Source organism: Acipenser ruthenus, chromosome 13, assembly GCF_902713425.1.
Source record: "Acipenser ruthenus chromosome 13, fAciRut3.2 maternal haplotype, whole genome shotgun sequence".
Classification (NCBI taxonomy): Eukaryota; Metazoa; Chordata; class Actinopteri; order Acipenseriformes; family Acipenseridae; genus Acipenser; species Acipenser ruthenus.
In genome coordinates this window covers 37472212-37489078 of record NC_081201.1, presented here as the reverse complement: position 1 = coordinate 37489078, position 16867 = coordinate 37472212, and the positions used below count along the sequence as shown (strand labels likewise).

Here is a 16867-nt window from a genome sequence, read left to right as displayed (position 1 = left end):
ACATGTGTTTTTCAAATTCTGTGATGAAGATAATTAGAAGTAACGAGTATGTGTGCAGGCTGACATCATCAGCAGTGAACATGGTTTCAGAATAAATATTGACTCGGTTGCCAGCCGCTTTCTGAGATTATTCTGTTCTGTTCGCATCACCAATTCTCTGATACCAAAGTCAGTCATACAGTCACAATAAGTTACTTCTGTTCATTAAACAGAATGAGGGTATTCCCCCAGCTCTGGGCCATTAAGGCAAAGCTTGCAGCTCTATTCTCTTAGCAGTAGAGACATGACTATGTAGTATCCCTGTGCTCTTACTGATTGTCAGAGCAGCGTGCATGTGATTTGTTTAAGGATAACAGACAGACATCTGATTCTTGGATAGATTTCAGCTAATGATTGAACTGTATAAAACATGTTTTGGCATTGTACATGTTTGGCTATTTTAATGTCTGTAATGTCAGAAGTCTAATGATTCTTTATAACAACCATAAGTTATTTTTTTCTACTGTATAATAGAACATAATTCCTCTTAAGAGAGTTGTGGTTATGATTCCATAGTCATATGTTTAGCTTTAGTTTTAATATGAACAACAATCATAAATAAAACACCTTGGGTATATCTGGTTGTAAGAAATGTATATGACTACTGTCTAACATGTGGATAGAAACTTTTATGTCGAGGAAAGCAGAGTACAAAAACAGCCCTTGTACCCATGGTTAGAGAAGTAGAGAAGATCTCACTACTTCAAACATTGCTGAAAAAATAAATGCAGCCACCTATTAAACTACCTATACTGTACTGTGAGCTCAGGTCGCCGGTGCTTGCACTTGTCCCTGGTAGAGGCACGATATTTACTCACCCATTTAGAGCCATGCCTGTTGGGAACAGACAGACGAGAGCTGTAGGACGATAAGCACTTCCCAGATTTGTCTTAGAGGTTATTCATTGTCTGTCTATTTCTTGTGCTAATGCGTCTGACCTACATAACAGCCATCTATCTTTAAATTCGGAGATGCTGAAAAAGAATTGAAAGCCCCAGCAAGTCTTGTGCAGAGCTGCTTGGTTGCTTTCATGAATGATGTGAAAGTTGGAAACCTTGTGTCTCCATTCCTCTTCCATCCATCTGTAAAACACTGAAAGATCAATTAGGGTATTTTATCTTAGGACATTGGGGCGTTAATGCACTCAAACCTGCTTTTTTTTTTTTTTTTTAACTCACTTGTCCTAGGCCTGTCCAAGTCAAGGTCACCTTACCTTTTTATGAATGATTTTGACTTATGTTGCTCAAATGTTCCCCATATAGCTTTTCATCTAAATTCTGTACATTATATGCTAACTTAGATTTCCTGCCACCAGAAGGTAATTTCAGGCTCATGTTAGTTAAGTTTGCTCCATACGAAACTATACATTTGAAGGTTCTCTCATAACTTGCTGGAATGGTAATGGATAGGAAATTAACCATCCACTGTGTTCAGTGAATTCAATAGAACACCAACTTAAATTAGCAAGACTTGGATTTGAGTTCTCCAAAAAGGCCTGATTCTAGCTTTTGATGCAACATATAACATATAATCTGTGCCTCCGTTTCCTTCCAGATTCCCTTGGTGGGTCATTCCCAGCCACCTCGCACCGATGTCATCACAAGCCCAAGCGCTGCCCGCCCATCCAGCAGCGCGGGGGATTCCCTGTCAGCCCTTTGCTCTTCCACCCCAACGCTAAGGGCTCGCAGATCACCATGGACCAGTCCCTGAAGACTGTCAAGAGGCAGGCAAGCTTCTGTAATGCCATCACCTTCAGCAACCGACCCGTGGTGCTTTATGAGCAGGTCAGACTCAAGGTATGTCAAGGTTTCATTAACAACAGTCACACCCGTACAATTCTATTGTCTGTGTATCCGTATCTTGTGCATAGTGAGGACACATAGGCTTCTGCTGCAGGTGACATTGCAATAAAATGAAAGCTTCCAAACAGTGGAACCAATGAATTACACAAAATAACCCATATGAAAGTGGAAACAGAACCCTCAAATCATGTTTGATGTTTGATGCAGTGCTGTTTGGTGTGTTTGTTTCAATTTCTTGGCTATTAAATAGCCACAATTCACAAAAGTAATATTTTCTATATGATTTCTGTGGTTGCAGAGTAACGATTTGAACCACAAGACACTGAGTGCTAAAAGTATAGCTTCCATGAACAGCCCTGTTCTGTTACCCATGCTTTTCTTTTTACCTTCTCGCAGATCACCAAGAAGCAGTGCTGCTGGAGCGGAGCATTGCGATTAGGATTCACTGCCAAGGACCCATCTCGGATTAACCCGGACACTCTTCCTAAGTACGCCTGCCCAGACCTGGTGTCCCAGAGTGGCTTCTGGGCCAAGGCCCTGCCTGAGGAGTTTGCCAACGAGGGCAATGTCATTGCCTTCTGGGTGGACAAGAAGGGCCGGGTTTTCTACCGGGTCGACGACTCCAGTCCCATGCTCTTCTTCAGTGGAGTCCGGACCACCGATCCACTCTGGGCGCTAATAGATGTATATGGGCTGACTCGAGGGGTGCAGCTGCTTGGTAAGTAGGACAGACAATAGATCCCAACTGTGGGAGCACAGGGTTTTAATAACCCTCTTTATTTGTTGATTTATTCTAATTAGCTGTGTAGCCTCCAAATACAATGAAGTTTAAGGGGGTTGTTTCATTATGAAATTGGTGACAACAATGGGATGCTGATAATGTTGCTCATAATCTGAAGTATTACAGTAAGAGGGTAGATGATTACATGCATACTGTGCCATTTATTATACATAGTGCTGAAGGCTTTAAAAAAACTGCTTGCTTTTTTCATGTCACAGTTGTCGAGAATCCCAATCTGCCCTAAAAACTTGGAAGCAGTAGCTACACTGACAGATGAGCATGGGAAAATGCTCAGAAGAAAGCAAAACTACGGTGTCAGGCCTTACATTAAGTTGTGACTCATGGAAATAATTTAATTTGCTTTGATCGCAAACACAAAGATATGGTCTTTTACAAAGAGCTTGCTACAGATAGGACTTCTTAATGAGAAACTCTCAGTAATATACACAGGAAATGCTGGCTGTGATGGAGAGGCAGTGCATATTGTATAGCAGGCTTTGCTATTGCTTTGGCACCATCAGTGTTAAGCTGGGAAAAAACACTGAAGCTTTGCTATGTTCTTCAGTGCTGGCAAGAAGCTGAACACACTGCATGCTTCTCATTGTTTGAAATGACCTGAAATAATTGCATTATCTTTTGGAAGTTCCATGTTTAACAAAGCAGAAAATTGGAACTACACACCGCAGCATCCATTTGTAAGAGAGCTGCACTTTAAGCATCCTTTCTTCTGTCCTGGCTAGCAGTTACGTTTGATATAAACAGTATGAAAATGTTAAAGGATTCAGCACAGGAACATGTTTCAGCCTAATCCCCTCACTCGTGGTTGGCAGAACCTTATAAAAGTAGACAGTAGCCCTTCAGTGTAATAGAGGAGATGCATCACCCCTGACAGGTCCCACCGTGTGTTTGTGAATGCTGTGTGACAGTGAGATAGTGGGGGTATTAACAGTAATGCATACACACACATCTATGTATATATAAGGCAATCTGTGTTCAGATAGATAGATAGATAGATAGATAGATTTTTTCCCCAAAATGGTTAACTTGTTATTATATATTAGAATTTTCCTTTCGGAAAAAAAGGGAGGCAAATTTAGGACTGGAGTTTCAGTTTAAGAAGCTGGTCTCAATGTGTCAGTAAACGAACACTGTGCACTTAACTGTATATACCTGACAGTATTGTGCAGTATGCAATACATTGGGCAATTAGTAGCCTTTTAAATGTCCTAGAGAAATAAGCTAAAGGGTTTTATAGGTATGTTGAGGCTTTGATAAAATCATTTGCCTTTGTTTAATAACAGTTTATGGAGGCTCACCGTGGTTTAGCCAGCCATATAGACAGCATATACCCTTACCACAGTATTTTTGTCCGACATTTTTGCAGTTTTGCAATGCCCGTGGTTATGCTATGCATTTACCATAGTTTATCTTACCTTATAATTCTTTACAATGCTTAACCCGGCTTTAACCATGCTTTCCTGTGCTTTTACTATTTTAAACTTGTATAAGAGTATCTTCCCTTCAGCTGTGTAAGGTGTATACCAGGATCAGGTATCATAAAATAAACAGCACTGTAGGTGTATGTTTGTGTGTGTGAGTTGCACATGATTGGGAATTTCTGCCAGTGAATTTCAAGAATAAAACTGTCACAGCGATTTAATCACGGAATCCCACCACTGTCAGGGGAAGCATTGTTGTAGTCTCTTTCAGTAATGTATTAAGAGTCACATGTTCTGTACATAGCTTTACTTAACCTCATTTCAAGCTGTGCCAGTGGCTTCTCCCATATCTCTCGAGGGATATGTTGTGTGCAACTCATGAGGTGCTGAGTTTAACTATCTAAAGGTCGCTGCACTTGCAGGCTGAAGTGGTGACACACAGTGTTTTGTTCCTAGAATGGCTATTAGAAAATATAGATGAATGCTTGCAACATTTCAAAACAACTCAAATGTACATGTAGTAAAATATGAGGGAAATACATAAAGAGTGCAGCAGTATGCATGACAGGCAGGGTAAGAGTGCGACACTGTCAGTGTCTTTCTCTCTGTTAGGCTGTTTCTATAGCTGCTAATGGTAAATATCTGCATAGTGTAAGGTTTTTGATTACAGATACAGCTCTGGTTTAATCAATACCTCAGCCAGTTACAACCACATCTAATTATTACAAACATGCATGCTGAAAAGTGAATGTTACTGTTATTCAACAGATACCTGGGTCACTAGTTTGCCATAGTGCTTTGACATTTATACAGTACAGTGTGTGAATGCTTTCCAAAGAGACCCTGCCCTGTTTCCAAGTTTGTGCATGCATGTTTTATGTTGGTTTAGCCTCTCCTACCATTGCACTGTTTTGAAGTAAAAAAAGAGGGTTAGCAAACCTGATTACGAACACTGGAGGTGCATCTTCATTAGAACTTCAAGCAGTATGTCATTTTGTGACGAGTCCTGCTGTAGTATAAATTGGGTAAAACACCACACACTGGTAGGTTCCAAAATCCCATAGGATATTACTGCAGTATATTTTCATGTGCATGTTACATCATGCAATTGTTTTGCCATGTTTGCTTCATTCTAATCAGAGCTAATGCCTGCCGGTTTGTTTCAGACCATGCTGCTAAACCTGATCTGCTCTTTCATGCACCTGTAAAGATTTTCCATAAACAACCCCAAGCTCAGCCTTCGCTTCCTATTCGCATCAGAGCTCCATAAGGCCTGTCTGGTACGATGTGACTGTATTACCTTACTGATTTGCCTAATGTAATCTTAGTTCTGGTTCTCCTGTCGTGTTGCTTTAGCTCTGCTATGCTCGGCAGCATTCCTTTGGGCGTAGATTTCCCCTTTCCCTCCTTCAGTTGTGTCGAAAATGCCTATTCGGTTAAGTTCTATTTCATTGGTAACGGGTCTTGCAATGTGATTTAAGAGTAAAATCGAACTTAAATTAGCCAGGCCTATTTTACAATACAGTGGGGAAAGAGTCCGATGTTGGCTACAATCTGAAACAACCTTACTCTGACTAAATTACAGTTTTCAATACTTTGTTTAGTCTAAGATAATATCGATCACCAAATTCAACTAGTTTTTAAGGAAGCACAGGCAAACACAAACATAAAATGGAATAAATGGGAATTGAACCAGTGACCTTGAATAGTATTCTCAAGTGCGCGTCCAAGCAGACAGAAGGAGCATCCTTCTTAATACATGGATTAGTATAGCACATACTGTATCTTGCAGGGTTGTCATATTCTCTCCTCACATAGACCATGAAAGCAGACAGATGCCAGCAAACAGCTCGCAGGCTGCTGAGATCACAGACATTCCTTCAGGCATATTGATTTACATTTATAGGTTTGGAAGTGACCCCAGCATCAGGACAGACCCTCCTTAAATTACCCATGTATCCAACTGGTGAATCTAGGGCCATTTACCTTATACGCCCATATTGAAAATATCCTCTTTGTAGGCTTTTCCCCAAAAAGCTGAAACTACTTTTTAGGAATGAAAATCAAATCATTTCCTAAACAAATGCTTGTTCTTATATTTAGGGTATGTTTAGGCTTTTTTTAAAACTTATTTTCCAGAGATGCAATATAGTATTATATTTGTCATGGTGCTACCTGTTAAATCTTAGGATCTAGCTACTGTTGCTGAAATTGAGGTGGGATTACGGTCCATAGCTCTTATTATTTTCCACCCACACATGAAAGATAGAGATGCTTGATTGCTGTATTGACGTTTGTGTCAGTTTCCAGCAGTAGATGTCTCAGGGTGCTTTGCATCCTTGTAAGGGTGTCCCCAGTGTGGTTTGATATGCTCTTCGATGAGGGAGGGTGTAGTCGATGATTGCAGCTTCTTTTCTTATTTCCTCTCGGGGTGGATTGAGCCTGCATCGACGGCAATATCCTCTTGTAAGCAAATCTCATTATGTTAAAAGCTTGTATTGGGGAGAGGTCACCCAGTCGCACGGCTGGGATTAATCTGAAGCCAGGGCTGATGCTGCTGGTGAAGTATAGGCAGAGAAACGAGGGTCCGTTATATAAAAGAGATAGCTAAATGAATCTGAGCTAAATTAAAATGTCCCCAGGGCTTGAAAGCCAACAATGCAACAGAGCAATTAAACAAACAGTCATTAAATCACTGCCTGCTCTATGTCACATGCTGCAAATGGCAATGTTGTGCAGCTTAGTTTTTTCTAGAATGGCGCTTAGTGGTCTTAAGGGTGCTAGATTTAGGCAGGAACATTCCATAAAAACAACAACAACAAGCAGAATGGGTTTGCTTGCATTGATATTACAGTGGTTTTCTGTTGCTATTTTCAGTTCACAAGCCAAAACATAAAACATTATTTAAGCATCTGAAGGGTAGTGAAAGCTCATTAAAAACATGTTTTGAGATCAGTGCATAATATTTATATTATTTGTATAGATATGTTTTGCTTTAAAGTTCTGATTACCTAACACCCTAAATGTGAAATGTTCCCATATAATTTAATGTTTGTACTATGACCAAAAGGAGATTTATTTTCTTAAATCAGTATTTTCAATTTTCATTCCTTTTTTTGCCAGTGGTCTTTACTGGCAGTTTCTACTGTTTATTTATAAGCCAAATAAAAATTATTGTGGAATGCAGTTTCTTGTAAGTGTAACAGTTTTGCTCCATGGACATGTTTTCATGGAAATGTCATAGCAGAGCAAGGATTGATGGATAAGAGGCTGTGGAGTTGGGCCTTTGTTTATGTCTTTCTGGAGATCAGCTTGGCGACAGCTGTGTCTTGACAATGCATCAGTTCAGCTGTGGTGCTGTCAATTATGGCACTAAAGAAAGTGTCAATTTCATGTAAAGGGAATGTAAACATGCCAAAAGAATATAAAACACATGTTCCCAATCAAGGGCATGGCTATGAATCGATGAAACTAGACTGACAGATATATACAGTGTTTTAATATGATATCTATTATGCATGGTACAGTAAACCTCTTGGGATCAAGTTTGGATAATTTATCACTAAAAACGCTGTCAGTCACAGACTCAGCAGAGGCAAGGGGCTCTTCTCGCAAAATAAGCAGAGTGAATCTTTGATAGTATTTGATTTGTATTTATTTATTATTTATAGGTTTTTATTATTTCATAAACATGGTTTATAACGGGTCAGATCCACTTGACTGACAATGTCACTATGTCTCTGGAAGGATAAGAGTGTGTTGCTGTAAAAGCATAGCAAGACTACAGCAGAGTACAGGAGAGAGAGGGAGTGTGTCTCCTGTAACCACAAAGGCAATGATGTTATTATTGCATGACTGTGCAGCCTTGCATTTCTCTGTCACTCCCGATAAAGCACCTTATCTATGATAAATGAAGACAGTGGCCACCAGCTGATTTCTTGAATTCTCCTGTGAATTTAAAGAATGTCTGGGTTTGATGAACTTGCTAAATAATGAGATAGTAAACTAGCATGTTTGATAAGGCAATGTAATTTGAACTGACAAAAAATATTGGACTTTAATTGGAAATAGCTTACATTTATGTACTATATGCTGTATATTAAAAACCAAATGCATGTTAAAATAAATATAGACTTATATCAATATAGACAGTTTTGGTCCACTTAGGAATGTTACTGGTTACTGGTTCGTGGCTAATGCATCTGAAAACATACTGCCCTTTTATACTCTTGCCAGGATAAAATATTTTGCTTGAGGCCAGATGCTATCAGTAAGTTTACAATAACAGAGTAACCATTCGCTTTTGGGAAACCAAGAAATAGTTACCGGTACTCATTTATTGCAATTACTGTAATTATAATACTAGAAAAACAAACAGAGTTCAATGTCTCACACAATTTCAGGAATATTTGCTTAGAATGTATTAACATTCTTGAATCCCTCCAAGGTCAATTGAGGCTTTTTTTATCTACTGTACATTTCAATTGGATCAGCCTGTTGTAGAATGATATGATTAACTCAGTTGTGTTCATTAGGTACTAAGGATAAGCCAGACTTGATTTTAACGTATTCTGTCAAAATAACACACTTTTCTTCGGAAGAATGTTACAGATTTCAAAGTAAATGTCTCTGCTAAAAGATAGATTTGAAAGGAGACAGAAAATAGACTTCCAGAGTGATACTGTAGGAATAAAAAATAGATTATCAAGTGGATGGATGGATTTATACACAGTTTTTTAAACTTGAGTTTTCATTCCACTGGGAAATAGCCACGTCTGGTTCAGTTTTATATAACATGAACTTATTATTTACGAATGACAATGGATTTGTTGAATTGTGTCAGTTTATATAAATGAGTCAAATTCCCCTGGACCGTTCGGTGCTTTTCAGCAGAACATTTGTGTTGTTCTTTAAAAAGAGCGCTCTTGTTCCTGCCATTAGGTTTGATCAATGATGCTGTTTGAGCTTGAAAGTTGAACTTTACAAAAAAAAGCAACTTTCAGCTAATGCTGCTAATTAAAGAACAGAGGCTTTGTTTCATAGCTTCCAAACAAACGTGTCCGGGCATCTGTAAGCATCTTTTATTGGGCTGGGAAAACGTGTTTCTGGTAGTATAGACAGGAAAGGCCTAAAGTATTTAAATATTATGAATATTCCCTGGGCTAATATTTAAAAACACAAGTTGTTAGCTGTACAAATTCCATTTAGCTGGCCATCACTGTGCAGGGTCAAGGCTGCCTGAACAACCCTATCATAGCAATACATCTTATTTCTGCTAGGAATATGACTTGGCGACTGGATTTTAATTGTACTCATTACATTATATTTTTTATTCGTAAGCAGATAGTAAGCTCCTGTTCTCTCTAATGTTTACTGCTTGACTATTTTTTTTTAATATTAACTGTCTACCTGCTGTACTGCTGCTGCCTCCTGTATTTGAGAGCTTTCAGTGGGTCTAAACTGTCTTGGGTATGCCTCAATTAGGCAATGTGTGTCATTGTGGAATATTGCCATGCTTCGGGTGCTGAAAAGTAGTGATATCCCACACTGATACACACTCTGGAGTGCCATTTTGCGATTATACAATAGCTTTGAGGTAATTTGAAATGATAAACAACAACCAAAATTAGGTTTAAAGAGAATCCTGACGAACCACAGCCTTTGAAATGAATAGGAGGATGATCATTGCCTTGTTTAATAAATAATATTACCTCCCTCCACTCAAACTGTCTTGGGCAAACTACTCCATATGTCCTATAATTGCAAACATGGTGCAAGTTGCAGTTTTCTGTGTTTTATCAACAGCATAGATTGCATAGGACTGTTATTTGAAGTGTAGCAATAACTTATGTTCAGAAGGCAAATGGAGATTTTATCCTGCAGGTGGTGTGCAGTGAAACTGCTTTGGGAGCAATCCCTCAGTTTACCCAGTAATTAGAAATACCACAAACAGCCGTGATTGTGTTTAAAAATACATTGCTGAAGCAGTCACAGTAATTGGTGATAATCTTTATAAAATAAAGGTGTTAAGGACACTTAAAGGTGTTACTGATTGTCACATTAAAAAGTTGAATCATTATGAAAGTCCCCAGTCCAGTTAATTCTGAAGATCTGAGACCTGCAGATTTCCAGCAATGTTTTTTATTTGAAGCAATGTTAACATTTTCTTAACATTCTACTGGCAGTGAATTTGTGTATTTGTCAAAGGTTTAATATGGCTGACCCCAGCATGTTTAACTGATTAACACAATTCCCATGTGCCGTGATTGCAGCAGTTCGGTGATATCTTACAGAAACACAATTAAATAATCATTAAAATCATTAAACCTCCTGTCAGCCAGGAGTCAAGCGAGCTCCAATGGTAATTTTTGGGTATAGGTAGTGAAACAAGCCAATTGTTATCAGATGGTTGAAATATGAGCTATCAATTGAACGCTCAGCTGGCAAGCTCTTACAGAAGGAGTTTCACTTGGCATGTGATTGACCAGAATACAGAATTATTGTATGTTAAACTGTTTTACAGGAATCACAGTAGAATCATAACTACAGTGTGCTAGTCCCATTGAAAAATTCAGCTGTTCTCATTGTCTATTTACACCAGTGGCTGTACCTACAGCTATTCAAGTACACATGTATTTACTAAGTAACTACTATGTAAATACACAGAGACAGTTAATGCAGAGTGTTAGAGAATGTTCTTGGTTGTGCATTTGGGGCTATACGATTAGACCATATTAAGAGGTTGGGGGGACATGAGGTGTGCTGTGGGGAGCAAATGTTTTCCACTACAAGCAAACTAGCAAATACCACTGTACTGTCTAAATTTAGATTTGTTAAAGTTATTCCAACTGGATTTACATTTTTTATGATGAAAAACGTAAAGGTGCCAGTGGGGACTGCTATACAGCACCTCTCTTAGTCAGAACTGCTGCAGGCTGATTCAAAGGCTGTAAAAAACATTTCTCTGAAAAGTGACAGCTGATGAGTCCAAAGGCATTAAAAAGCAAGAGAAGGTAGAATAAGAAATGTAGCCTGACTGTCTGAAATCATCTGTGCTGACAACATGTCCTATAAATTCTAAAGCATCCCATGTCTCCTAGCCATGTCAACTGAAATGTGGAGGCTTCGGAAGATGAAAATCAAAAAGAAAGACGATCTCCCAAAATGTGACTGGAGAAGTTCAGTTTTTTTTTTTCTTTTTTCTTCAATGAAAAGAAAATTGAGTGCAACTTCTAAGCAGAAGTCTCTAAGCTGACAGCTTGAAAAGGCTCACTTCGCCAGTCCTCGATGTTTCAGTACAACATTCACTCAGTAATCAGAGTGCGGATTGCACTCCCAGCAGCTGCAGTCTGCATTGATGCCAGCTGTTCAAAATGAAAGCTGGCACTAATGCGTGGGCAGTGCAGTCCCAGCCACCAACACCTCCTAGCACCCCCCTTTATTCTGCTCTTCAAGTTGTGGTTAGGGAATATAAGCCTTCAAAATCACAAGTTCTCACAAATTGCCTTTGCAATCCAATTGACTGAAATAGTAAGCGGGATGAAGCAGAGTTAATAGAAACTTTGATTAGTTACGCCGAGTGTTGGTTAGACCAATATCTTTCAACATTCATCACTACGGGTATTCTGTGGCATTATCTTCAGAGCTGCAACATTGTCTGTTTCATGTACAGTATTACAATGACTTTTATGCCCAAATCCCTTGTTAGATTAGGTACTGTAGAATTCTGTGTTCTGTTCTAATCATTTAGGACCAATACTTCTGTTACATCGTACTGAGGATTCTCTATCTTTACCTGCTGACATGTCCAGTGGTTCTCTTTTATGATTAAAATCATAATTCCACCAGAAGATAACAGATGGGCAACCCTCTTTTATTTGAAGTATGAAACATGTTCACAATCTTTCAACGTATCTGAAGATAAAAAAACTATAGTTCAGACAACTTCCATGTTTGGTATTTTCCATTTTAGTCATTTTTATTGGACTGATCAGTACATTCTGTACTGGAACTTCAGTCCCTTTGAAAGCATGTGCTTTAGAGACTTGAGGTGAGAAACATTCAATAGTGAAGCAATGAAAATGGTACTGAAGCAAAGAGAGGAAAATGCCATTTAAAACCTTTTAAATCTATATGTATTTATGCACACTGAGCTGTCTGAGCTGTTTGGTATTCTGGCCAGGAATTCTAACTAAAAAGAATAGATTCTTAACAACATGGGACTTGACAGCCGTACGATTTCCAGGACCTAAAAAGCAGGTTCTTCTTTATGAAAATATTTGTTTTATTCCTCTACTGAGCTAAACATCACCATTTGTTATCATTTGCTTATTTGGCACAGTTTGATAAAATGAAGCATTTGTTTATGTTTTTTTTTTTATTTAAGCTTGTTATTTATTATGGGTTTTTCAGAGATGTCTGGGGATGTGTTTTCACTCTTGCTGGTAGTGGTTCTCATGAGTCTTTTTGCAAGTATTGTTGGGAAAGGCAATGGAACAGTGCAGTTTTGGCTTTAAACAAAATAATAAAATACTTTTAATAATGGTCATTTTCAGTCTGATACCTTTGGGGTTTATAATAGCTTTGCTATTTTTCAAGCTATTTGGATCCTATGTATAGCGCAGTAAATGTAGCAGAACAAAAAATAGAACAGGAGCCCAGTGAATAGTCAGTGTTGGGATTAGACTGAATTAGAGTGCAAGGTTAAGGCTTTCTGCAGAGACTGTGCCAAAGACAGGCTGTCCAGATATCATCATAACATTTTATCATGTTGTCGAATGGTTTATCATTGTATTTCTCTCATAATACCACTAAATTGTGTATAACTGGTAAACATCTGCTGTAAGGTCCAGCACAAGAATGTCTTATTTGGTGTGTGTCCACAGTGTCATTCAGTGTGTGTGTCCACAGTGTCATTTAGTGTGTGTGTCCACAGTGTCATTCAGTGTGTGTGTCCACAGTGTCATTCAGTGTGTGTGAATTCACGAGTGTGCAACACAATATGTGAACCTGCTCTACAGGGAATGTGTCAAAAAAAAATCTCTCCAATTTGATAACCTGCAATTAGTGTGTACCAGAAGGCAAGCCTGCACCTGCCTGTGTGGGGCAAGCATCCTAATAGAGACACACAGTTAAACATTAGACTGTCATGCATGATCAACACAGGTCTCTCACCTCTTGACTGAAGCAGATTTTCTGGATTTCACGCTTTCTCCTAAAGGATCTGGATGAAAATAATAATAATAATAATAATAATAATAATAATAATAATAATAATAATAATAATAATAATAATAATAATAATAAATTGTATTTAATAACGAGGAGGGCCATTTGGCATTATCTGCTGCCCTTTGTGTCTGTCCTTAACCCCAAGCAACCATAATGTTGGTCAATAATAGCTAATATCTTTTAAATTGTCCTGTATCAATATTAATTATAACATATTAATCATAATAACATAAGAACACTGTGGGGTATAGTAATGTACATATGTCCTGAATTGGAAAAGGTATTTATATTTCTATAATAAAAACCCGGAGCAAGACCCAGCAATCTTCCATTCACTTGTATGAGTCGGAATGGAGGTTGGAGTACAGGGGGTACAATATCTCTTCAGTGGCACTCACTCCCAGCGCAGGCCTCAGGTTTTGCTGTGTTTGTTAACCCCTAGCCTCTGTTTCTGAGCTCTGCCGAGCAGGCTCCAGTGTCAGGCTAATTTTAGAGCATCATGGGAGTTGGGATTCCAGATTTAGAGCTGTTATTTTTCAGCCTGGTCATCAGCAGCTGCCTGGAAGCCTGAGAATGTGAAGATATTCATGAAGCACTCCTTTATGCCAGCGATGCTCCCACAGTGGTAGTAGTTTTGCACTCACCCCACACTCCATCTCCCCAATTCAGCTCAGATGATCTATTTTAAGCCAGCTGTACATTGCAAAGAGAAACGGGACACTGCGCTGACACTCTATGGGATGACCATCCCTTTCCTGGGCTGAATAGGGCTATATTTAAACACCAGTAATAAACATGTGTCAGGCTGCTGCATTACACAAGTACTACTATCATAGATTGGGTCTATTGATTCTGATTAAAGTCACTGGTATTTGTCTGTCTGTCTTTATATGTTTGTATATATCAACTGTTTCTGTTGCCTTTCTTAATTGTTTATCTAATCTATGTCATTCACAAAAAAAAAACTGTTCTTGTATTATGCCTTGAATATTTTTATTACAGGAATACCTACCTAGTTCCTTTGATTACATGATAAATAAAATATCTAAATTATGTTCATATATATATATATTTTAAATGTCTCAATCCTAAAATTCTAGGTGATGTCATAGCTGTACATGATGACCCATATTTTTAGGAGATTGACTCTTCCTTTCCTTTACAGACAGTGAGATTGTGCCCCCTGACTGCCTGCGCCCCAGGTCCTTTACTGCTGTGAGGAGACCCTCGCTGCGCAGAGAGACAGACGATGCTCGTCTCTCCGTCAGCCTCTGTGACCTCAACCTGCAAGAGGAAAATCTCCATCTCATCTCAGCTGCGTGCCCCATTCCACAGAACTCTCTGAACTCCCAGCAGTCCCACCTGCTGCCCTCCCACCTGGACAGTGACCTGCACTTCCACCAGCTGAGGGGAGCACACATCAAGACGCTGGACGAGCAGACGGTGGGCCGTTCCGAGCACGCACGCGAGGAGAGGACTTTGGTATTCACCAACCGGCCCCTCCGAATCGGGGAGACAATTTTCATCAAGATCAACAAGTCCAACACCGGCCGTTCGGGCTCCCTGTCTTATGGAGTGACCTCCTGTGATCCCAGCGTGCTGCGGCCCAGCGACCTACCCTACAACCCGGAGTCTCTAGTGGACCGCAAGGAGTTCTGGGCAGTATGCAGGGTGCCCACTCCCCTCCAGAGTGGGGACATCTTGGGCTTTTTGGTCAACCAGGAAGGTGAACTTCTTTTAAGCCACAACGGCATGAATGCTGGGATGCAGGTCTGTGTGGATAACTCCCGTCCGCTGTGGATGTTCTTTGGGCTGCATGGGGCATTGGCACAGCTGAGAATTTTGGGTAAGTTTGGCTTTTTTTGTGTGTCTGTCCTTCCTGCTGTCTCTTGACCATACTGGAAAAAGATTCAAACACGACTTATAACTTAAAAATTGTCATTGTTTTTAGTTGAGTTCATATTTATTCCAAACCATTTTTTTATTTATTTTGTCTGCATATAACAATAAAGAATACAAAAAAAATATAGTAAAAAAATAATAATAAAAAAAAATCCATCCGTGTCTAGCTTTATTGCTAATTTAACTTAAGTGAACACTTTTAAAAAAAAAAAAACTGTTTTCTTTCAAAGGAAGCTTTTTAAAATATTTGGCTGATTACTTTAATAGTAATGACAGATTTTATTAGACAAACTGTTTAACATTTTTGTTTGGAAAATATAAGGCTTTTAAATGTAACAGATGCATTTGATCGTGATAAGTGCTAGATTAACAGGGTTTAACTGTCTGGACTTTTAAAAATATTTTGTTGAAATGCTACAGCTTTTCCAACACTGCATAGATGAGTAAAACAAGATGTTCACCTCTACTGCATACAAAGAGCACACCAAAGCCCCTTCCAGCAGATGACTAATATAACTGATAAGTAGCTGACGCAGGCAGACCGTTTACAGTTATTGACGTCTTCCCCTCCGGTGCTGCCATGTGAATACATTACGGATATTTGAGTTGACTGATCTTTCTATTTACATCACTTTCAACCCAGTGACTCTTCTCATTGTCAATACCATCAATACCACCAATACCATCAATTTCAAACTGAATTATTATTATTTTTTTTTTTAAATGTAGTAGTCGCCAGTTGTTTTTATCATTTTCTCCCAATTTGGAATAGCCAATTGTATGCCACCGCCTGGGAACTCCCGTTCACGGTCGACAGCGGAATAGCCTGGACTCGAACCGACGACATCCAGGCTGTAGGGCGCAGCCTGCACTCCACGCGAAGCGCCTTTACTAAGAAACCGAAAAAAATGTATACCTGATTGAATGGTCTATTTTAGGCAAGGATCTTGTCAGGTTTTCTTCCCTAACTGACATATTGATTGAGTTGTTTTTGCTCCATCCTTGATCAGGCTAACAATAGGGATTTTTAGACAAAGCTGTCTCTCATCTCTTTCAATTGTGGTTGCAGGACAAGTTTTATTACTGGCCAAAGACCATTGTAAAGTAATTAATGTCCATGTTTAATGCACAAAAAAGCTAAAAGTAATTTACTGCTGATAAAAGAAAAGCTTGGAAAACTACCCATTGTATCTTCAGCAAAAAGTGTGTCTTCAGCAGTTTGATTGGTAGAATTAGTGGACTCTGCAGACCCATGACTTTGGCAGACAGTTGCTATGGGGAAGTCTGCATCATTTCTACTCCTCTCCCTGTCAGACAGCATGGCTTCAATGCATGCAAGAACATGCAATACATGGTATTAGAGGCAAGCTGCTTTTCTTTCACTGGAGTGAAAGTGGCTGCTTTGAGCTTGAACATTTAGAATGAAATATTCTCCCAAGAGATGCTTCACTGAGCTTTGAAGGTCACATTCGAGACACCCGCTTCCCTCACGCCATTTACTTTGGAGCTAAAACTAGTTGTTCTGCTTTTACTTCAGAACAGGTACAACATGTGCCACTTGTTTTCAAACTTTAATAACAAGTTATTTCTTTCTTTGCTTTTTTTTTTTGCTCTGGCAAAGTTTTACTCACATGAAATACATTTCTACTGTACAAGTCCCCCCGTGTGTTCCT

General features: G+C 39.1%; 1 protein-coding gene across 2 annotated transcripts in view; it reads left to right on the top strand.

The window, feature by feature from the left end:
* The window catches only part of LOC117417835 (E3 ubiquitin-protein ligase NEURL1-like), a 61861-nt gene that overhangs the window by 34406 nt on the left and 10588 nt on the right, over nucleotides 1–16867 (top strand). For both annotated transcript variants that reach the window (XM_034030205.3, XM_034030206.3), the window contains exons 2-4: nucleotides 1594–1835; nucleotides 2238–2559; nucleotides 14458–15138. In XM_034030205.3, coding sequence (XP_033886096.2) covers nucleotides 1594–1835; nucleotides 2238–2559; nucleotides 14458–15138 — 1245 coding nt within the window. The remainder of the gene's footprint in view (nucleotides 1–1593; nucleotides 1836–2237; nucleotides 2560–14457; nucleotides 15139–16867) is intronic.